This window comes from Jaculus jaculus, chromosome 4, assembly GCF_020740685.1.
Source record: "Jaculus jaculus isolate mJacJac1 chromosome 4, mJacJac1.mat.Y.cur, whole genome shotgun sequence".
Taxonomy (NCBI): Eukaryota; Metazoa; Chordata; class Mammalia; order Rodentia; family Dipodidae; genus Jaculus; species Jaculus jaculus.
The window spans coordinates 39,832,984-39,856,916 of NC_059105.1; the positions used below are offsets into that span (position 1 = coordinate 39,832,984).

Here is a 23,933-nt window from a genome sequence, read left to right on the forward strand (position 1 = left end):
TATGACTTTATGCATACAACTTCCATATAACTTGAATTTTAATATTTTAAAAGAAAATATTCTGATTAGTTCTCTATTTTTCCATGACCACCCAGTTGGCATTTGTTTACTCTTTGATGCTACGTTTAGTAATGGATCACATATTTCTATTTGAGCAGTGGGCTTCCAGTGTGCTCAGAAGTCAGTTCAGAAAGCTTCTTACTCAGTTGCTGAGCACTGTACTTTCATTGCCTTGAAAGAGTAAAGTAAATACACTCAAAACATTACTTTTTAAATAAAGGTAAACTTTCCCACAAAATGTGATGTTGTCTGTTAGTGTACTCATTTAAACCTTGGTGCCCTGTAGTAGTGTGAAAGTTTGTTACTTTATATAGCTTTTCTATTCCCACTTGCAAAATGACTTTCTTTTCTAAGTAATACATAAAATAAACCAGTTTTGGGTACCTCGGTACCTTTTAAAGTAGAATGTTGGGCTGGAGAGATGGCTTAGCAGTTAAGCAATTGTGAAGGCTAAGCACCCCGGTTCGAGGCTCAATTCCCCAGGACCCACCTAAGCCAGATGCACAAGGGGATGCATGCATCTGGAGTTTGTTTGCAGTGGCTGGAGGCCCTGATGTACCTATTCTTTCTCTCTCTCTGCCTCTTTCTCTCTCTGTCTGTTGTTCTCAAATAAATAAATAAAATAAATAAACAAAAAAAATTAAAAAGAAAAGTAGAATGTTGCTAATTGAAGATGGTAGTGGCATTTTCCTGTATGACATAAAAGGTAATTACTTTAAAACAATGTTATCATAGATAACTCAGGAATTCTAAACATTAGAGACCAGGATTCTTAGGATTATCAATCTGGACATTATTCATATTACTTGATCATATTTCTTGATTCATATTACTTGAATACATTTTGAATTATTGATTCATACAAAAATTTATAGTAATAAACGTGTGTGTTTTGTTCATATAAATGTTTTATCTGGAAAGGAGACAGTTTGAAGATTAACCATGCGTGAATCCAGCAACAACCTCCATGTCACTGTATTAGCAGTTTAGGGAAAATGTGCTGCACACACACTTGGCCTTTGTAAGAATGTATTTGGAATATTTATTGGAGGTAGGAAGGGCAGATTATCTCTTAAGGATACCAGCAATTAAATTAAGAATCCTGGGCTGGAGATAAGGCTTAATGGTTAAGGTGCCTGCCTGCGAAGCCTAAATGACCATGTTTGACTCTCCAGGTCCCATGTAAGCTGGATGCACAAAGTGATGCAAGCACACAAGGTCTCATATGTGTACAAGGTGGTGCACGTGTCTGGAGTTTGACTGTAGTGGCTGGAGGCCCTGGTGTGCCAGTTCTCTCTATCATCAAAAATTACAAAAAAAAAAAAGGAATCCTTGGGCTGGAGAGATGTCTAGCAGTTAAGGTACTTGCCTACAAAACACAATGACCCAAGTTTGATTCCCAGTATCCACATAAAGCTAGATACACAAGGTGGCACATGTTTCTGGAGTTCGTTTGCTGTGGCTGGAGATCCTGGAGTACCCATTCTCTCTATAGCTGGGCATGGTGGTGCACGCCTTTAATCTCAGTACTCAGGGAGGCAGAAGTAGGAGGATCTCTGAGTTTGAGGCCACCCTGAGACTACATAGTGAATTCCAGGTCAGACTGGGCTAGAGTGAAACCCTGCCTTGAAAAAACAAAACAAAACACAAACAAAAGCAGGATCTTTGAGTCTTGTGAATGTTACTTAGGTGTATGTCCCTGGGAGTTAATTTTATGTGGAAAAAAAAAAGATATTTATGTGTTTAGTTTGCTTCTTTCATCCTAAAACTTGTTAGATAACTTTTTATGAATGATTGCTCTTTCTAAACAGAGGGAAAAAAGCAGAAAAACTATAAATAGTAACATGAGAAGTAAGTTCTTGTGGTTGGATCAGGGTACATACTGAAAATTTTAATGGTGAGTAGGAACACTTAAATATATTATACTCATAAAAAATGTGCCTTTCTATATAGTCTATGTTGAAAACTGGTTCCTGGTCAAATCTGGTTAATTGTAAAATGAAGAGCCAAAGGCTGGCAGTGGGGACCTACTAAAGGATTTGTTTGGCTTGGATTGCTTTATGTTATCATTTATAAAATATTTTCATATGTTCTCTTTATGACTTTTCAGTTTCAGGCAGCATCACAATGAAAGAAGTCTTTCCCAGTTCTAAAAGATGAAGAAAATGAGATTGAGGAAAGTGAGGACCATACAATAATTAATGACGTGCACTCACCTTGGCCCTGTCATTGGTTTCTACATCAGTTTGAAGGAAAGCCAGAGGGAGAAAGTCGGTGTAAAAGCTTAAGAATTTTCTGCCGGACATGGTGGCACACACCTTTAATCCCAGAGGCAGAGGTAGGAGAATGGCCATTAGATCAAGGCCATCCTGAGACTACATAGTGAATTCCAGGTCAGTCTGGGCTAGAGTAAAACCCTACCTTGAAAAAAAAAAAAAAAGAGGCTGGAGGGATGGCTTAGCAATTAAGGTGTTTGCCTGCAAAGCCAAGGGACCCAGGTTCGATTAGATCCCCCAGAACCCACGTTAGCCAGATGCATGAGGGAGCGCACATATCTGGAGATCATTTGCAGTGGCTGGAGGCCCTGCCATGACCATTTTCTCTCTCTCCCTCTTTCTCTGTCAAATAAATAAATAAAAATTCAGAAAAAAAGAAAAAGAATTTTCTTACTATTGGAAGTTTTTGAGCTGGACTTGTATTAAAGCATTAGATTATATGTCTGTCCCCTATTGTAGTTGTAAGTGTCTGGTACACAGGAGGCCCGCAGCATTTCTGTACAGTTGAGGGCCACCCCTGGCCACAAAATCATTTTCTATCATTTATTTAGTAGCAGTTTTCAGGGTACATTAAATTGACTTCTGACTTTGCAGAATTTCTCCTACCTATGGTGTATAGAATGTGTCAGGGGCCACCATTGCTGTTAGTAATGACCATCGTAGTCACATAGTTTGCCAAGTTATTTGATATCAGTCAGGCATCACCAAATCTTCAAGAAGTTGGGGCTGCCACTTCGTGCCTTTTGAGAGGAACTCAGTGTGGAGGCCCTGCCTGTATGGGTGCCTCACTTTTGCTGATATTCTTTCTCTTCATAGACCCAATCCTGTGCCTCCTCAGCGAGGGCAACACTGAAGACATGGACTCGCTTCTGTCAGTGGCTGAACACAACTGCACCTTGAATTTTAAAGAGTGGATTTATTTACAAGCATATTTAACTTTACCCAAGGAACTGTTCACAGGAAAATATTTATTTATATTTTTTATTGACAACTTCCATGATTGCAAACAATATCCCATGGTGATTCCCTCCCTCCCCCCACTTTCCCCTTTGAAACTCCATTCTCCATCATATCCCTTCCCCCTCTCAGTCTCTTTTATTTTGATGTCACCATCTTTTCCTTCTTTCATGATGGCCTTGTATAGGTAGTACCAGGCACACAGGAACCTTTTGATTGGTAGAATGTATTAAAATTTTATTTATTTGAGAAACAGAAGCACTAGGGCCGCAAGCAAACTCCAGACGCACACAATTGTGCATCTGTGGGTCTGGGGACTTGAACCCCAATCGGTAGGCTTTGCAAGCAAGTACCTTTAACTATTGAGCCCTCTCTCCAGGCTAGCATTTGAATTATGAATACATACAAAGGCTTCTAGCAGTAAATGGTCTGTAATGGGAAGAATGCTACACTTACATGAATAGAGGATGTCTTGTAAAAGATTCCTTAATCTCTTTGAATCTGTTTACTCTTCATTTGGTCTTATGCTGGTTAGATACTAAATGAAAAGTGTGAACTTGATGACATGAAGGAACTTCTATAACAAGCAAAAAGTATTTCCCAGTGATATATATATGTGCATCCATAAGATCACCAGGGCCTTTTTAATTATGGAAAGAAAATGCTGTCATCTCCCCATCTGCTGAAGCTCTCCCTTGAAAACTGTCAACAAGTCGCCTCAGTCAGCGAGCGGTGGGTAAGTGGTTCTTTGTCGAGAGCTGCAGTTAGTATGCGGGATTTCAAGCATGTAGTACAGCCAAGAAAAGAAACATGAATAGCTAACAGGAAAGAAAAATTGGTTTCCAGCTGTTTCCAGAATTACATATTCACAGAAGTTGGTTGGTGGTGCAGCCTCAAAGGGGCTATTTTCACTTAGGATCCTGTCAGCCTCATGAAATACACATGGCTTACATTGTTACAGCAAAGCTAATTTTTCTTTTCTCACATGCATGTTGCCTTAGACAGCCCATCCACATTTCATATTTGCTAGCTAGATGGCTTCTGATGTAGACTGTGGCTAAAACAAATAGAATTTTACAGTAACTGTCAGTCAGCATTCTGCCTCACTTGTTTATTTAACAGCTTTTCATTTTATAATGATGTTTCTCATGCTTTCTGTTTGCTTCTTTCACCCCAAAGCCCTCATTACTTTAGTAAAGTTCTGCCAAGCTCCAGGTATGAATTCGGGAGCCTGGGGCTTAGAAGGGAAACTTTTTTTTTTTTAAGAGCATGCCATGGAAAGAAAAAGGTACAATATTTGCTAAAGTTGGTAAAAAGTAAGTATACTGTTACTTTCTTTTGCCAAGATTACTTAAAATTTTAGACATCTGCTTTACATATAGAGCTTTTAAGAATGCATCAATTTCTTCATATGGAAGATTTGGGAATTCAGTTTGAATATAGTTGACCCTGCTAACTTAAGAACAGCAGAAATCCTAGACTCAGGGGTAGGTCAACAGACAAGTTGGAGCCAATCAAGAATGCAGCATAGGGGGTGGGGGTATGGCTCAGTGGGTGAAACTGTCGGGGCCTGAGCTTAGATCCCCAGAAGCCATGGAAAGCTGGATGCGTTAGCTAGACACCTGTAGTCCCAGCGCTCCTATAATGAGATTGGAGGTGGAGACAGGAGAATCCCTAAAAATCATGGTCAGCTAGCCTGACATGGAGCAGCAACAAAAGACCCTGCCTCCAACGTGGTGGGAAGCAAGAACCGAAACTGTCTTCTGATATCCACAAGTGACACTGTGGCATGTATGTGCCTGTACTCTTACATATGAACACATGCATGCACATGCGTGCACCCCCCCCCACACACACATTAAAAAAAAAGAATGCTAGAATAACTGGATTGGATAGAGGCACCTTGTGTTTTCATGCCTACACTTTTTCTTTCTCCAAATCTCTACTCTCCTCTTAGTCTCTTGCTGTTACAGAGTGCCTGCAACCAGGTGGTTTTTAAAGAACAGATTTCTTCCTCACAGTTCACTGGAGGACGGGAAGTCCATGGTGGAAGAACCCACATCTTGCTTGGTAGAACTTTTTGCTGCACCGTCTTGTGGTAGAAGGAGAAGGGCAAGAGCGTTTAAGAGCAAAACTAAATTGACAGCTTCAAGCTTTTATACCTGGCATTAGTCCATTCGGAATGTGGAGCCCTTGTAAACCGAGCACTTTCCATTAGGCCTTGTGTCCCAGGATTGTTGTGTTGGGCATTGAGCTGTCATCACACTGCTTTTAGGAGAAACACATGTAAACCATCTCTAGATCTTGATTTCTCCATGGTGACATTGTTGAGATTTTGGACCTGATAATTATCACTGGGATTATACTCTGCACTATTGGGTGTTTAGTAGAATCCTTGGTCAGCAATCAGAAATACCCCCAGATGTTTCCAAGGGTCTGCTGGGGGGAGGGACACTTGCCCTCAGTTGAGAACCATTGCTCTAATTGGGAGACTACCTCAGAAGATAATTGCCACACCTAGTTAGGGGCTCTAGGTGAATAATTGGAGCTGGCAGTAACTGTCAGAAGGGAGGTAGGGAGGCATGGGAATTGAAAGGGAAAAATGACCCAAATGAGGAATGTCTCATCCTTGTCATTGGAAAATTCTATCCTTTTTAGCTCCCTGTTGCATTTCTGGTTTTGGTACAATCTTGGAAACATTTTGTTTGCTTTTCTGACCAAGCATTTGCCTAATAAAAAGTCAGATGTACGGCACCAGTGTTTATCTGTCTCTCTGCTTCTTGACTGTGGATGCAGTGTGTCCAGCTGTCTCGTGTTCCTGCCACCATGACTTTCCCATTGTGGTGGACTATACCCTAAAACCATGAGTAAGAACAAGTCCTTCATTCTATAAGGTGCTGGTGATAGAAACAAGAAAAGTAACTAATACCAAAAAAAAAAAAAAAAAAAAAAAAAAGGAAGTGGAGTCATTGCTCAGTAAACCTGACCATATGGTTTGTAAGGCTTTGGAAGTAGTTTGTGGAGGAATGTACAGGAGTTTAACACTTTGGGCCAGTTAAACTCTAGAATGCTGTATGAGTTTCAGTGGGCCATTCTGGTGGGAGTTTGGGAGGTCAGAATGCTGATAGGAATGTGGTTAGTGGAAGAGGGGCTCAGAGACCTTCAGCGAGTCAGGAATTGAACTAGAGGGCATTCTTGCTACATTTGGAAAATACCTGGCTGCATTCTACTCATGTGAAAATTCGACATAAAATTACATTTATTTATTTTTTGGTTTTTTGAGCTAGGGCCTCACTTTAGTCCAGGCTGACCTAGAATTCAGTAGTCTCAGGGTGGCCTCCAGCACATGGTGATCCTCCTACCTCTGCCTCCCAAGTGCTGGGATTAAAGGCGTGCGCCACCACACATGGACATTAAATGTAAAAGTAATGGGCAAATTTGTTTGGTGGAGGAAATTTCAAGACAACATTCAGATTGTGGCACAGTTATTGCTCACTGTGTTTACTCAGATTTACAGAGATAGAGGAAGAAAGTGAGACAGAGAGAGAGAGAAAGAGAGCTAAAAATGTAGTTTGATGAAGGTAGGATTATGAACCCAGATAGGTCAGAAAAGGCAGCTATAATTTTCAGAGATTACTGCCAGGAGAAGAAGCCTTGCCTTTGTACTCCTGCACTGGGACGATAGGATAAAGGCCCTGAAGGCAAGACTACACTCATTGAGAGCTCCAGGGTGTAACAATTCGAAAACATGAAAGGAGAATGTCTTGAAGGGGTAGCGTCTTTAGGGCAAGCTGCTAGAAGATGACTGCCTAGGAAAGCCGTGGAGGTATATAAGCTATTGCGCTTGTGGTCCAAGAGGGGCCAGGCTGAGTCTCAAGCTGGTAGCTCCCTCACTGCAAGCATCTCAAGTGCTGGTTTTGCAGGCACACAAAATACAAGAGTGAGGGGGTCATCATGAAGGTTTGTATTAAGATTCCAGAAAGCCAAAGGGGCCAACAGTGTAGCAGGGTGGGTTTTACTTCATGGTGCTCCTGAGTGGGGTTGGCATGAACTATGGAGTTGGAGGGGACATGCTATGACACTGGAGATGCCAGAAATGTGGAATCTTTGCCAAGGAAAGCTGCTGGCACAGAGTGGAGTCAGCTCAGAAGTGAGGCCTTGTACATTGAAGGTCATAGAGTTAGGGGAGTGGGCCTATCAAAGAAGGAAGATTGGAGCCCAGGTAATGCCACGGCAAGCCCCAGATGCTGGACATGGAGCTGCAGGGTTTGATGTTAGCCCTGCTAGGTTTTAGTTTTGATCCAATATTTTCTTGATATCTTTCTGTTCCTCCCTTTTGGAATGGGCGTGCTTACTCTGTGCATTGTTTATTCCTAGTATGTAAGGTTTTTTTGTTTTTTTATTTTGTAAGACTTATAATTAAGAGATTTCCTTGAGTCTAATAAGAGACTTTGAACTTTGGGATTTTTTTTCTCTCTCAGTATTATAGAATAGTTAAGACTTTGGGTAGTCTTAGAGATGAACTAAAAGTATTTTTTAATTTTTTTATTATGAGATGAACATTAAATGTTAGGGTTCAAGGATGGAATGTTATGGTTTAAAAGTGACTATAACAAAAAGTTAATTTTAAAAAGTGACTTGTTTGGGTGTCACATTGAGAAGGGGAGACTTTGTGATGATTACTGTTCATTACCAACTTGACTAGGTTCAGAAATGACTAGGTGACACACCTGTGAACATGGCTGAGAGGGGTGTTACCAGAGAGGGCTAACTGAGAGGGAAGACACACTGAATGTGGGTGGTGACATCCCAGGGATGGAGTCCCAAGCTAAATAAAAATGAAAAAGGACAAATCCAGTTGAGCCCCGCCATACATTTGTTTCCTGACTGCAAACAATATGATCAGCTGTCCTTATGCTCCCCCGCCATGCCCATTACCATGATGGACTGTACCCCCAAATACATCCCTTCACCCTTAAAAAGCCAAAGTACACTCTTCTACCCACTTTGCATATTATTCAGCATATTTCTTCCTGTGGTGGTTTGAACCAAACCTCATGTATTTTGAATGCTTGGTCTCCAACTGGCATCAGTTTGGGAGGTGGAGCCTTGCTGGAGGAGGTGTGATGCTGGGAGTAGGCTTTTCAGTGTTACAGCGAGCTCTCCCTTGTCAATGCAGGGTTCATTCTTACTGCTGTTTTCTGCCTGCTATTGCAAGAAGTGTTGTCCAGCCTCTGCTCTGGCCCAGCTTTCCCCTCAAGACTGTAGTCTGCTGCTTTGGGCTGGGTGTTCTTTCCCAGCCATACGAGGGTGGTAACCACAACAGAAAACTGTGGTGCCAGAGCAGTGGAGCCATTGCTTCTAGAAACCTGTGCGTCCTCTGATCTTTTGGAACTGATCTGCAGGAGGAATATCGAAGGATTTTGAAACTTTGGACCAAGAGATGGCCTTGCAGTGCTGCAAGCGGTGCTTGGTGGACAATATCATTACTGAGGGCTGAAAGACGCAAATGCGGGAAGAACTGTGGACTGTAGAGGGTTGGTTTATGAGGGGAAGAACTTTGTTGGGATTGGGCTAGAAGGTAGGTTGTGTGAAGGACTACCTGTGTCCTGAGAATTTGAGCAGGGTTGAATTTAGAAGAAATTGACGTGTGTGAGCAGATGGATATGGCACAGGAAGACATCAATGTTTCCGCCTGGAGACTGCAGGCCACTTCAGCTGTAATTGTCCGAGAAATCATGACCGTTGAGGTTGGGCCAGCTTTTTTTTTTTTTTTTTTTTTTGGTTTTTCAAGGTAGGGCTCTGGTCCAGGCTGACCTGGAATTAACTGTAGTCTCAGGGTGGCCTTGAACTCATGGCAATCCTCCTACCTCTGCCTCCCGAGTGCTGGGATTAAAGGTGTGCGCCACCACGCCCAGCTAGGGCCAGCTTTTTTTAATTGGGACAGTAGGAAGAATACTGAAGGAGTATGTCTGCTCTTCAAAGTTGCCTTGATTCCCTCCTGAACTAACAAATCTGGTAGTCCACCTGGTATTACAGAAGGAAGCATCACAAATGCTGGACAGAAAGAGCCATTGGGTTTGTAGTGTGGTTCTTTGGAATGCCCCCTAGGTGAGGTGAAGAGGGTCATAGTTCCTGAATAGAGGCCATAGGCAGAGGATGGATGAGCCATGGGTTGCAGTGGGGACTCTAGGATTTTGGAGTTGCCAGGACTGCCGGACAACTGCCAAGGAGAGCTGCTGGTTTGGGATTTGTTGTTAGCCAGGCTCTATGCAGACTGGATAGAGGGATGGAATGAAAGTCCTTAAGGGTTCCAGATGGATACAGAACTTCAGGATTTGAGATTTTCCCTGCTTGTTTTAGATCTTGCATTGGTTCAGTCTTTCTTTTTTTCTTTCTATACCATCTTTTGCAGTGTGACTATCATTATATTTATTTAATTTGTGTTTTAATTTTCCAGACTTGCAGTTAAGAAACTCCCTTGAGTCTCAGATGAGACCTTGGACTTTAGACTTTTGACCAGTGTTGGAATTGATTTAAAAAATTATGGGGAGGGTTAGAGAGATGTCTTAGCAGTTAAGGTGCTTGCCAGCAAAGCCAAATGATCCAGGTTCGATTCCCCAGTACCCATGTAAAGTCAGATGCACAAGGTGGCACGTATGTCTGGAGTTGTTTGCAATGGCTTGAGGCCCTGGCATGCCCATTCTCTCTTTGAAATAAATAAAGAAGTAAAAATATTTTTAAAATTATGGGGATGCTTAAAGTTGGGTTGAATGTATTTTTACATCTTGAGATGGTCATGAGTCTGTGGGGCCAGGGATGGAATGTTGTGGTTTGAATCACATGCCCCATAAACTCATGTGTTTTGAATGATTGGTCCCTAGTTGGTGGCAATTTGGGAGGTGTAGCCTTGCTGGAGGGGGCTGTGCTGCTGTGGGTGGGCTTAAGGGGTGTTATAACCAACCCCCCACCCTTGCCAGAGCTTGGCTCTCGCTTTTGTTGCTGTTTTCCACTTGTTGCAAGAAGTGGAGTCCAGCCTTTACTCTTTCTGGTCTTTCCCTGCTGTCATGAAGCTTCCCTCAGTGTAAGTAAAGCCTTTCCTCTCATCTCTGCTTTTGGTTAGGTGTTCTGTGCCAGCATACAAAGGTAATAGCAGCTATGAAGTATGCAGATTATATGTATGTATATTATGTAATAATGAATATATCACCCCATTTTACAGATGGGGTAACTGAAGCGTGGAGGTGTAAGGTTATCGACGGCCTGGCTGCTATCATGAGGCAAAGCCAGGATTCACATCCATAATATGTTACTCCCTAATCACTACACCAGGCCTACTATTAGAGGAGCTTGCTCTCCCCGCACCCCCCCCCCCCAAAGATGTGCCAGAAGAGCCTTGAGTCTCGTGAATGCAGTATGGCTACTTCTCATGCTTACTGAATATTCTTGCCGAGCTTTCTAAGGGCATGCTATATACAGCTGTCTCCTTTTTACTTCCAAGCCCACTCCGTTGTCCAGCTTGTGATGCTAGAGCTGGACTCTACAAACACTTCACTAGTCCAGCGTGGGACCCAGTGGCCTTTACCCCTAAGCACCTTCCAGTTCAGTGGCACCACCTGCTGGTTCTCCAGGCAATTCAGCAATCTCTCTGTGGTTGGCTTCCGGGAGAGTCTTGCTAGTACCCTGGCTGGATACCCAGCGAGTTTTTAATGGGACCCCCGAGAGTGGATTCTCGGTGAATCAGTCAGCAAGTAGGAAGGGAGTCTCATCCTTTCCATTAGCTCCAGCTTGTGGCACCTCCCGTGAGCTGACAGGGCCACTGCCACACCCTCCCAGGCAAACTCCGTATCTCGGTTTTGGAGTGTGGGAGTGGAGGAGAGAAGGCCCTTCCAAACTTGGTCTTTCCTCGGCTACTCTGCCTCACCTTCATTGTGACTATTCCCTGTGTCTGCTATTCCAGTATTCCTTTTTTTTTTTTTTTGGTTTTTCAAGGTAGGGTCTCTAGCCCAGGCTGACCTGGAATTCACTAAGTAGTCTCAGGGTGGTCTCGAACTCATGGTAATCCTCCTACCTCTGCCTCACGAGTGCTGGGATTAAAGGCGTGTGCCACCACGCCCGGCTCCCAGTATTCCTTTTTAGAAATTAAAAAAAAATTAAAAAATACATTTATTTATTTACAAGGGGGGGGGCAAATGGAGAGCGAAAATGTACATGCCAGGGCCTGTAGCCACTACAGAGGAACTCCAGATGCATGTGCCACCTTGTGCATCTGGCTTTACATGGGTACTGGGACATTGAACCTGGGCCCTTTGGCTTTGCAGGCAAACGCCTTCACCACCAAGTCATCTCTCTAGCCCTATTCCTATATTCCTTAGAGTTCTTAAATCTTAGTAACCAACCAGTGATATTAGTTTTCTATATCTATTATGTATGGAAAGAGAGAGAGAATATAATTATATATTTAATATATGCTGGGGATGAAACCCATGGTCTCTCACACATGCTAGACAAATGCTCTACCACTGAGCTGTATCTCCAGTCTCATTAATGTATATCCTTCTTCCCATGTAAATTTATAAAGCTTAATTCATAGCTAAGGTATCCTGCCTGGAAACTATATAAAGCAATTTGTAAATATTAGCTTACTTAATCTTCATAACAACCCTGCAAGTTAGGTATAATTATTCACTTTCTCTCATTTTACCCTTGATGAAACCAAGGCAATGGGATAATTAGAAATTTGTCCATTTACATTGCCAGTAGATGGCTAACCCTGGACTTGAATCTGAGTAGGTTTATGTCAGCTCAGGATTTTATTTTTTTATTTTATTTTTTAAAATTTTTTTTAAATTTATTTATTTGAGAGTGACAGATAGAGAGGAAGAGGCAGATAGAGACAGAGAGAGAGAATGGGCGCGCCAGGGCCTCCAGCCACTGCAAACAAACTCTAGACGCGTGCTCCCCCTTGTGCATCTGGCTAACGTGGGTCCTGGGGAATTGAGCCTCGAACCAGGGTCCTTAGGCTTCACAGGCTAGCGCTTAACCGCTAAGCCATCTCTCCAGCCCTCAGCTCAGGATTTTAGTTGTGTGCACTCTCTCTCTCTGTTTCTCTCTCCTGTCCTCATATTTGCTCTGATACTGCTTTATAGGATTCTTTGGCTCAAGCCATTTAGGCCCTAGAATTTTCTGCAGTGTTGGACTTAGTCACAAAATCATATCTTTCAGAATTTATTGAGTGCCTATTATGTATGTGCTGCTGTTGGCAGAGGGGTAATGGCAGCAGGGTTAATTTCTTGGCTAGCTTGTTACAAAAGTATGGAATTTACAGAAAATTTGTTCATTCAAAAGACCAGGAATAGTTGAATCTAATTCAAATCAAGTATCTCAAGTTAAAAATAGGGCTTTCTTTCTTTCTTTCTTTTTGTTTTGGACAAGAAATGCTTTTTATATTTTTCTGAAGTTCTTTGGTCATTATCACAGTCATGGTTCTAGGTTTTTTTTGTTGTTGTTGTTGTTGATGTTAAAAATCTATATACCTTTCCAGATAAGTAAGTAAATTTCCTTTAGGTTTTTACTGTTTGGAAGTTGTGCATGGCAACTTCTATGAAATTTGCACTTAGCAGTGGCAACAGGAGCTCTTCTGAGCCATGGGGTGAAGCAGAGCTCAGAAAAAGGGGCTGCTGAAAAGTAATCCTAAAAACCTTGTAAGAAGCTTGTGCAGTGAGAACAACATTGCATTTCTCAGATAGAACAAGTAGAGCCAGACCAGCAAGCCTTTGCCTGTGGGGCTGCTGTAATGAGATTAAGCACTGGTTTGGGTTGATCTGCCTCCACAGAGTGGGAACTGATTCTATGAATAGACCGAAAACTTTCCTAGGATTCATAAGGACTTGTTAAAAAGCAAAAGAATGAAAAAAAAAAAAACCAAAAAACCCTTGTAATGTCACATTAAGATCATGTTTCAAATTCTAAGCTAAGTAACAAGAAGGTTCCTAGGATTTAGCAATTCTTTAGGGTTTATTTTTTTCCCCCTTTCTAAATTAGAGCAATTAAGGGGCCTCAGTACTTTCAGGAAAATGCCAAAGAACTGAATTAACTAGTTAGTTGAATAATTTTTTCTTTTTTTGTTATTTAAGGTTGCCTAAGAAATTTGGGAGCAAGTGGCTGTTTTTTTTTTTTTTTTTTTTTTTGTATTTTTATACCTGGGAAAATTTGGAGTCTTAGCTCTTCTATGTTTGGGTTTGATTTTGTGTTTGTGTGCAGTATGTGGTGTGTTTGGTATACGCATATGCATATGGATTTACTGTGCACAAGTGTGTGGAGGCCAGAGGAAGACAGTGGGTTCCTTCTTTGTTGTTCTTCTGCCTTATTTCCCTGAGACAAAGTCTTTTGGTGAACCTGGAGGTCCTGGTTTTTCAGCAAGGCTGGCTGGCCAGTAAGCCTCAGAGGTCCTCCTGTGTCTACCTCTTCAGTGCTGAGATGTGGTGGTTTGATTGTAAATGTCCCCCATAGACTCACGTGTTTGTAAGTAAGCCTTATGTCAGATCCTCAGTTGGTGGAGTCTTTGGGAGGTAGAGAGCCTTGCTAGAGGAGGTATATGCCACTAGAGGCAGGCCTTGTGACTTATGACAGCCCCCCCCCCATGCTTCTTCCTCCCTATGTGGATGTGTGATGATGTGAGGCCAGCTTGCTGCTTGTGCCACACTTTCCCCACCATGATGAAACTTCCCCTTGGAACTATAAACTGATATAAGCTCTTTCCTTTCATAGGCTGCTTCTGGTGGGCTGTTTTGCCCAGCAACAAGAAATTAACTGCTACACAGGGTTACAGGCATGTGCCCCATGCCCAAGTTTTTACTCGGCTACTGGGGATTGAACTCAGGGCCTTATGCTTGCACAACAGACGCTCTTACCTGCTGAACTCTCTCCCTAGTTCCCTAATGCCTGAATTTTAGGTGTGATCTCTGATTTAAGTTTGGGGTGGGGAGGAAGCCATTGTATATTTCATGAGTTGTCATTAGCATTCTAAGAAATAAAAATTATACTCTTGCTAGACACATGAGGGCACCCTAAACAGGCAGTCCTGTGCAGGCAGTGTGTAAAGGGACCTACGGCTAGAGGGAGAGGCTCTTGGTCAAAGGCAATGTGTAATCCAGGCATCTTTCTACGCTGTTGGGGACCAGCCTTCTGATGCCCCTCCTTCAAACTCATCTAGGAAAAGAACTATACAGACCCTTGCTCCTCTTTCTTCTGACTGAACCAAGATTGTACTTCAAAACTAGGCTTTTAGAAAATCAGAATTCTTGTCTGTTACTTTTAGCTGGCAACTTTTCCCATTAGCCTCATTACTTGATGTCATTTCTTTAAGAAAGTTTAATTAGGATCCCTTTGTCTGAGGCCAGCAGCATCTTACTGCTTATGAATTGAGCTTTAAATTGGATTTGTTGGGTTGCTAGATCCCCTGCCCCCACCACGATATAGTCTCTATTGGGGGTGAGTTTTGTGAGTGTAGAGGATAGTCTCACTGGCACAAGCTGGAATATGCCGACTCTTACATGTAACATACATTTGGAATGTAATTGTTCCCCACTGCAGCGATGGGGAGTTTGGATTTCACAGATGGAGTATGGATGGAAGATCTGTGTGGAGCAACGTAGGTGAGTCCTGAAGAAATACAACCCCCATTGACATTAAACTGTTCTGACCTCTGTCTTTAAGATAAATGCTTCAAAGAGAAGGATATATTTTACTGATTTTTGTATGTTAAATAAGAGAGGTTGGTGTTCATGCCTCTTGGCATGAAATCATTTAAAATATGTTATTTATCTATTTATTGGAGAGTGAGAGAGACAGAATGAGAGAGGGAGAGTGAGAGAGAGAGAATGGGCATGGCAGGGCCTGTAGCCACTGCAAATGAACTCCAGATGCATGTGCCACCATGTACTTCTAGCTTACTGTGTATACTGGGGAATTGAACCTGGGTCCTTTGGATTTACAGACAAATGCCTTAACTGTTAAGCCATCCCTCCTGCCCCTTAAAATCATTTTCTTAACAAATGATTTTATTTTTTTTATTTTTATTTTTTTAAATATTTTATTTATTTATTTGAGAGCGACAGAGACAGAGAGAAAGACAGATAGAGGGAGAGAGAGAGAATGGGCGTGCCAGGGCTTCCAGCCTCTGCAAACGAACTCCAGACGCGTGCGCCCCCTTGTGCATTTGGCTAACGTGGGACCTGGGGAACCGAGCCTCGAACCGGGGTCCTTAGGCTTCACAGGCGAGCGCTTAACTGCTAAGCCATCTCTCCAGCCCTGATTTTATTTTTAATTGGGGACTTTAATATATGAACATAGAGTAGCCTGATGATGCCCCCATCCCATTATTCTCTCTATCCCTGCTGCCACCTCCCCACAGTGAGCTGTTGACTCTTGGATTTTTTTTTTAAACGATTTTAGTACACTTTTAAAAGAATGGCAGAATATGACCCATATCTTTAGGATTAAATGAATGGTTCTATCAGAGATGATGGAATGTGATAAGAGTATTTAAATGGCTTGACACTGGCACTAATATGTGGAGATTTCCAGTTCAAAATGGAAATTAGAAAATGCTCATATGCCTAGAGTCTAAGACAACAATCTAGGAAAGAACACAATTAGATCTGAACACTTTTTAGCATTCTTTTCAGTGACCTGGAAGCGTTTACTAAGTGCTCAGGAATGGATTTGAGCTTGGTGAGCTCCAGCGCAACATCAGGGAGCGAGGCATGGTTCAGAGGGGTTGGGCTGAACCCTTACAAGGCAGGTATACACCTCACCTGGCATATCCATTTTCTTTCCAGCTGTAAGAATTACCTGACTCATCTTTAAAGCTGTCATATTTAAAATGATATTTTTCAGGGGCTAAGCAATACCTTGCTATACACAATTGGCAGAGATCTTCTGACTTGTGATTTCTTGTAACATAGATTACTTGTAATGTAAATTTAGGGTCTGATGGGGTAAACACAGACTCAGTCCTGAACATTCATCTTTCATGTTTGAACTAGCAACTCTTCCTTCCTTCCTTCCTTCCTGGAATGTGACTGGACATTCTGAATTCCTATTAAATCTCTGGGTATACACACCCGAGACCTCAGAAAGCACAAGAGAGCAAACATCCTCCTGTACTTGGCAAAAGAAGAAATGGATGTCTGTGTGGTTTGTAGGCTCAGCTGCTCAGTGGAAGAGAACCAGTATTGCCAGAAAAAAAAAATTCGTGTGGGTCTGAAACTCAGTGTTTGCGCTTGAAAGTTATAGTAATGGAACCCCTGAAGACAGAGCCAACGATGGAGTTCTTTGACTTTTGGGCCACCCTATGCCCATTCTCCCTGCTGAAGTAACAGTGGCTTCACTTTAGCACAAGGTTGGGAGGGGGGCTCTGTTGAGTCTAGCCAACTAGTACCTTCCATGAGTGGTCTGCAGGACTTCTGAGAGAGACACGTGCTCCGCACAGAAGCCTCCGGGAGAGCTTTCCAGGACAGTGTGATGTTAGAACTGAGCCTTGGCAAGAGGGCCAGCTTAGCACCATTCAGAATACAGAGTGCTCTGTGGAGGGAGAACTTGAATAATGAAGGGAAAGGTCTGCTGATGTCCTGATCAAACCGAGCCCCAGGCATACTTTGGTTCTGGACTACTTAGTCAAGAAACCAATCAGCTCTCTCCTTCTAAGCAAGGCTGAGTTGAGGTCTATGTTTCTTGAAACTGAGGTTTCTAACTCCCATGTGGTGTCCATGACGACTGGGGTGTTCATCAGCTATCTGTGTTGTGAGCACTTACTCTAAGAGGAACAGTCTTGTAGAGAGTTTGCACTGAAACCTCCAATCTCTAAAGTTCCTTTCAAAACTACTACAGAGAACATTTGATGGTTAAGACATCAATAAAAGAAATACGCCAGATGTCAAATGCAGCATATTTTAATTTGTTTCAAATAAAGCATTATATGTATATATATGTATATATATATATATATATATATTTCAGAAAAACACCAGATGTTGAATTCTACAAAAGCGCATGTGTCTTCAGCAGATCATGTTTGTCTGACCATTAAGATTTTTTTTTTCCTCAACATTAACTCTCTAAAGACAATCAATGGACTGACATCACAGCTACAACATAGGTTGCTAACTGGGCCTCTGATCTGTAGCCACATCTTGATTTTTTTTTCTTTCTTCCTAACAATGAGTAAATACTGCCTGGCTAAAATGCTGCAAAATCCCGATGAGAAAAAAGTGCCAACAGATCAAGCATAGCCATGGAGTTTATGAAGCAAGCTAGAGCTGAGTATTAGAATTAGTAAAAATGATTAACAGAGAATGACACAAACATACAGGGTTTGTATATTCTGACTGACTCTCTTTTGGCAGCGAATTGGATCAGCACCTCGGGCAGAGAACCACGACGCAGCAGAATCTGCTCTTTCCTTTCCTAGCTCAGGCCACCAGCGTCACGGCGGGGACCGAGAGAACCGTGGCATCTGCCGAAACTTCTATTCTTGTGGGACAGAGATTGCACTGTGAAACCCTACCCACGTTACCCCGGAAGGGCCTGGCCTCCGAGTTGTCCACGGGGTGCTGCCTTCGACGGGGCTTTTCCGAATGCATGGGGGCCTCGGGGGTCTTTGTCCCCAAGGGGGCCTCTGGGTTTTTGGCTCCACCTTTATTTTTGGGACGGAAGCCATTGTGGGGCTGTCTTCTGTGCTCCTGCCGGTTGCTGCCTTTCGCGGTAGGATCGGCTTCGTTCCCAAGGCCCTGTGACTTGGCGGGACCATTGAGCCTGTTGTGATACTGTGGATTGAATCTTCGTCGTTGGCTAGAAGGTCCATTCTGCCAAGAAAAAGGAACGCAAGTTTCAGATGCCAGCAAACCACGGGAGGTACCAGTAAGGCACCGGGGAAATCTAATCTATAAATCACAGGTAAGGTCTTTTGTTTTTACACTCCAGAAAAATAAGACAACATGTAAATAGGTCAAGTTGATACAATCTTCAGTCTTAGCGCCACAGTCTTATAAATGGAACTGGAAGAAAATTACTGATCTTGAAAGAGATTAAGAATAAAAGTAGGCCAGATAAAGCCTGTAAAATACACTTAAAATATAACAAAAGGAAATTTGTGCATGGGCAGAGCAATGCTGGTTCTTTACAATGGGAATTTCTGAGATGAACATTCTATTTAAACTATACTTAAATTCTAATTATATAAGGAGTAAAAGTAAAATTCTGAGTGTAACCTCCTTCCCTTGAGCAATGTTTCTCTATTTTGTTTCAAAACAATTACTTTTATAATTTAAAAATATTATTTTAGGAAAATACAGGGATGTGGTGCATCTGGTAGATGTTGGGGAAAGTTAGTGTGTTCACAGAGGTTTTGTGCAAATGTTTTGTAGTTCTAAGTCAACCAGTTTTTAAGCTTCATACTGAAAAGTAATTTCTTTAACAAATTAATGGCAAAAAAATATACATAAGTTGATGGAATGGAAACAACGGACTGCGCCACTCTGTCTCTGTTTAGGGGAAAGGCTTCTGGGCTCCTCAACACCTGCAGCATTAGTAAGTGTGTACAGGAGCCCACAAGGTACTTCGCCGCACATGGTCTCATTCATCTCCACAGTCCCTCCTGAGGATACTGGTTCTTATTTGCTCACTGTGTGTGTGGGATAATGAGCCCAGCGTTGACAGGAATAGTGGAGTCATTCTCAGTTTACATTCTATCTTTCTCCTGACAAGATCCACAAGCAGGCTATGACATGAACCTGTTGTGAAAATCAAACCTCTATTATCAAAATGTAGTTTGGGGCTGGAGAGATGGTGCAGCAGTTAAGTACGCTTCCTGCACAAGCATGAGGGGGCCTGAGACCACCAGAGTTCAAATCTCCAGATCACTTGTAAAAAAATAGTTGGTGTGGCCATGTTCGTCTATAACCCCAGTCCTGCAAGGGAGCAGAGGCCTCCAGAACCAATAAAAGAGACTTGGGTTCAAAATATGACCAATCAGAAGAGTGACGGAGCAGAGCACCCAATGTTCCATTGCAGCCATCACAGGAGACCAATTCCTTCTACAAGCATACAGGGTGCCAAAGGGGCTCATGCATGTGCATACACCACACATGCCACTCACATGCTACACATACCTAGCATAATACATGAATAAATAAATAAAATGCAGTTTTGCGAGCTACAGAATTATAAGGGTCTTGATTTGTGCACTGTGACTGGATGGTATAGATTTAGGGTACACTAGTGCTCAATAATCCTGGGTTCAGGGCAAGAGCACCAGTGCAGACCCATGGCCCATTTGTCCCAATGTTTTCTCCTCTGGCTGGGTCTCATCTTGTGATGGGTCTTGCACGTAGGAAGGCGGATAATCTAACCCCATGCATAAGCTCTTCACCAGTCCCACTGCAGTCTCCTTTTGAACACAAGGGTGTTGAGACCAGCAGTGTGCTCTGCCTTCAAAGCAGTATAGCTGGGAAAATGGTCTGAACACCCCCTGATGGCAAGCTGGGGGACTATGTGAAGACTCAATTCTAGGGTCTCAAGCTCCAGAAGGGAAAATGGAAATTCTAGGTGGTCCTATCTCTGTGGCCTCATGAATCCCCTTCATGTTTCATGAAAGCCGGTGCTGAGGACAGCCTGAAGAGTTATTCTGAAGCACATGGGCCCTTCTTGCATGCCTCTATACTGTTCTGCTTAGACATGTGAGAGTACTTCCACTTAAATAAGCCATCACCCAATGCTAAAAACACTGAGCTTAAAAAGTATGTACGCGATAGCAATTAATCTGGCTTCCTTTGCTTGTAAAGAAGCTGAGAGGGCTGGAGAGATGGTTTAGTGGTTAAGCGCTTGCCTGTGAAGCCTAAGGACCCTGGTTCAAGGCTCGGTTCCCCAGGACCCACGTTAGCCATATGCACAAGGGGTTGCACGTGTCTGGAGTCCGTTAGCAGTAGCTGGAAGCCCTGGTGTGCCCATTCTCTCTTTCTCTCTCTGTGTCTCTTTCTCTCTCTGTCACACTCAAATAAATAAATAAAAATGAACAAAAAAAATTAACAAAAAAAAGAAGCTGAGAAAGGGAAACTTGTAGATTAAATTTTAGACTTATGTTCAGCCTGGTGTTTAGTAATCAGCAAGGAACAAAAGCAGTAAAGATGTATTCAATCTCTTAGTTTATAAGATGCTGTTTGCCAAAGTGCTGTTTTAAAGCTCATGAAGTCATTGAGGACTAGTCAGTGTTATTAATGGGAACTTAGGTGTGTGTGTTCACATGTGTGTGGGGTGCATGTGTGTGTGGGTGCATATGTGGATACCAGACTCACTGAAGCAGGGTCTCGTACTTGAACCCAGTGCTCCCTGATTTGGCAAGTCTAATTAGCTAGGATGCCCGGTGTGTGTGTGTGGGGGGGGGGGATCCCATTTCCACCTCCTGAGTACTGGATTACAAGTGGGCCACCATGATCATCTGTCATGTATGTGCATTCTGGGGATCTAAACTCAGTCCTCATGTGGGGGGGGGAGGAGGAGTGACTCAGCTGGGAAACAGCATGCCATGCAAACTGAGGACCTGAGCTCACTCCCCTGGAACCTACATAAGTGACAGACATGACAGCATGTACCTATAATCCCAGAAGTGAGAAAGCAGAGACAGGAGGATCCCTATGGCTTGCTGGCCAGCTCGTTTAGCCCAGGTGGTGAGTTCTAGGGGCAGTGAGAGACATAAGGTGGAGGGTGACTTAAGAGGACTCCTGACACTGACCTCCATGTGGCCTCTACACGCAGGCGCATGCACGTTTATTTGCACCCCACCCCCACACGCAGCACGAGAGCGAGCGCACATGCCAAGGCAAGGAGATCCAACAAGGTTTCTGCTAACGTTTTAGAATATTAGAAAAGAAAGTTTCAGAGATCATGGCTGCCTTTATAGCATGTACAACTCCTGTATCATCAAATCCCACTTTTTTGTTCATTCTCTTACCACAAGGGAGAAAGTGAGAAGGAACGGTGTCCTGTATTTTTGGAGGTCATGCCAGATAGGAATGAATAAAGTCATCTTGACATGTGTTTCCTTTACTGAAATCCCCAGAGAAGAAGAGATGCCTGTACTAACTTTGACCTCTTACTGGTACACTAAACAAAAGTGGGGATTAAATTATCTTTTTTAAAAAAATGCCAAGCTTTCTCTCATTGACAGCTTCAGTGGCCCAGTTCTGAATGTCGTCCTTGCATCTGTGTAGGTCCTTTGCCCACATGCCACCTGGGGATGGTGGCCATCAAGGGCAGGAGAAAAGTTGTCTCAGCTAGGTGGGCCTGCTAATGCTGTTGAGAACACATGGGGGCCACTTCCTGTACCTGGGGAGAGCCTATGATATGAGGACTGGGTGAACCCAGGCAGGGCAGCAGGGTCTAGAGGGAGTCTGGGCAGGACCCCAGGGAGCTCAGCATCGTGGTTGCTCTTTCCTTCTTTTGGAAGTGGATGGTTTCTTTCCTGGCACCATGCATCAGTGTTTTGCAGGCAAGACCACAGGCCCTCCCACAGCACTTACCTGCTTGCTAGCCGGCATGGTCTGGTGACAGGGGTCGGCAGTGCCTGGAAGACTGTTCGCTGACATTTTTGGGTTTGCTGCTTTACCCTCAAAAGGCTTGTTATGATTGGACGATTTCCGAGCAAAGTTACTCTGCTTCCCGGAGGCCGCGTTCAGCAGAGGCAGCAGGGAGCTGCAGGGCGTTCTCCAGGAATAGTTGTTCTTTGGATGTGTGACTGCAACAAGGAAGGGTTTGGTGTTAAGGGCTGCGCCAGCAACACTGTGACCTCAGACACCCATTAGAAAGTGCTAGCATGTGAAGTTGGAAGGAGCTCCATCCAGACATTATGTTGTTGTTTTTAAAAGATGCATTTTATTTTATTTTATTTGAGAGAGAAAAAGAGGGAGATAAAGAGAGGGGGGAGAGAGAGAGAGAGAGAGAGAGAGAGGGAGAATGGGAACATCAGGGCCTTCAGTGACTGCAAACAAACTCCAGACGCATGCACCGTCTTTTGCATAAGGATACAATTTAAAAGCACATTGGTGCTTAGAGACCACCAAATTTCTCCTTTGAGAATCCCCAAGCAGTGATTACAGCAGTAGTGTCCAAGTTGGGAGCAGTTTGTAGGAACAAAGACATATCAGATGAATTTAAATATTATTCTTTAGGTCAAGACCACCATGGGAAACGAGATAATGATACCTTGATGTTCCCTCTCTGGCCCTGTCCATAAGTGTATTCTGCCACAGAGTCGCCATTACCCAACCCTTTGTCAGGTCCCTAGGCTAGTTGGTACTGCTGACACATGAGCGTTGGGGCTGTCACAGCATTCTGGGCATGGGGATTAGGATATTAGGACCTCTGTCACTCTGGGTCACATGTATCCACAACCATAGGGCGGTACCCAGGGAGCCCCTGGTGCACTCCCCCCCCTCCATTTTACATGTATGTGTGTGTGATGTACATGGCATTTGTGTCTGCATGTTCCTCTGTGTGTGTGTGTGTGTGTGTGTGTGTGTGTGTGTGTGTATGTGTGTGCATGTGCGCAGGCCAGAGACCCATGTCAAATGTCTTCCTCAGTTGACTTCCAGTTTTTTGTTTTTTTTTTGAAGCAGGGTCTCTCACATCCTAGAGTTCACTGAGTAGGTTAGACTAGCTATCCAGCAAGCAAGCCCCAGGGATCCTTCCAGGGCTGCGCTTACAGACACTCCGCAGTGTGCTCGGCCGCTGCTGTGGATCAGAGCTGAGCTCCTCCTGTTTGTGTAGCAAGCACTTTACCACTGAGCCATCCATCTCCCGAGCTCCTGATGCGCCTTTTAAATTTCACTAGGGCTACATGATCCAGCCTTTTATCAGCCCCATTTTTCTCCAGCCCTGCTGTAGATTTGCACCATTCCAGGCAGGCTCGGGGCTCAGGCAGGTCTGTTCCATGCTTATTAATGCCAGTCCTGTTGTTTTTGAAAGTGGTGGTTTCTGGAGGGATGATTTCTATGTGATTATGCTGAACCGAGGCCAGAGGAAATCAATTCAAGGATAAAGTGACTTCCTTCTCACGGCTCTCCAGGATTTGACTGCCAGGCTGTAGAGCCCAGACCTTTTCCCTGCATCTTAAAATTGTCACCAGTTTTTAAAAGCAATTTTCTCTGCTGCCTTTGTTGGATCTGACTTAATCCTAGGGTCCTGCAAGAGGATTAGGAGTACGAGTAGAGACCACAGGACATTAGCAGTGGACATGGCAGGGACGTGTCTTCTTTAGTTTGCAGGTAAGGTGCGACAATGATTTGGGGGCTATCTAAACACAACTATGGGATTTCAGCAGCTCTTGGGATCACAAGATTTGAGCTGCATTGGGCCATTATTTCCTGCCACTGCTTCTGGTCCAATAGCTGTAGCAATGTAACAAAGCCAGGAACGAAGGAGTCTTGTGGGGATTACTGCCACAAACACCTGAGGGCGTCTGTCTTTTTATGGACACTTGTAATTCGGTAAGGGGTGCTTTCTCTGATAGGCAGCACCTGGAGGAAGTAGGGGGAAGTGGACCCCCTCATGCCACCTGATATGGGTGACAGAGAGTCACTTAGG

At 43.4% G+C, this 23,933-nt stretch overlaps 1 protein-coding gene across 3 annotated transcripts in view; it reads right to left on the minus strand.

The window, feature by feature from the left end:
• Nucleotides 1-17,232: 17,232 nt before the first annotated feature.
• Spats2l (spermatogenesis associated serine rich 2 like) overlaps nt 17,233-23,933 on the minus strand; it is a 175,670-nt gene continuing 168,969 nt past the window's right edge. For all 3 annotated transcript variants that reach the window (XM_045148145.1, XM_045148143.1, XM_045148144.1), the window contains 2 exons: nt 21,872-22,086; nt 17,233-18,160 (listed from right to left, as the gene is read on the minus strand). In XM_045148145.1, the coding sequence (XP_045004080.1) occupies nt 17,768-18,160; nt 21,872-22,086 (608 nt within the window). In that variant the 3' untranslated portion in view covers nt 17,233-17,767. The remainder of the gene's footprint in view (nt 18,161-21,871; nt 22,087-23,933) is intronic.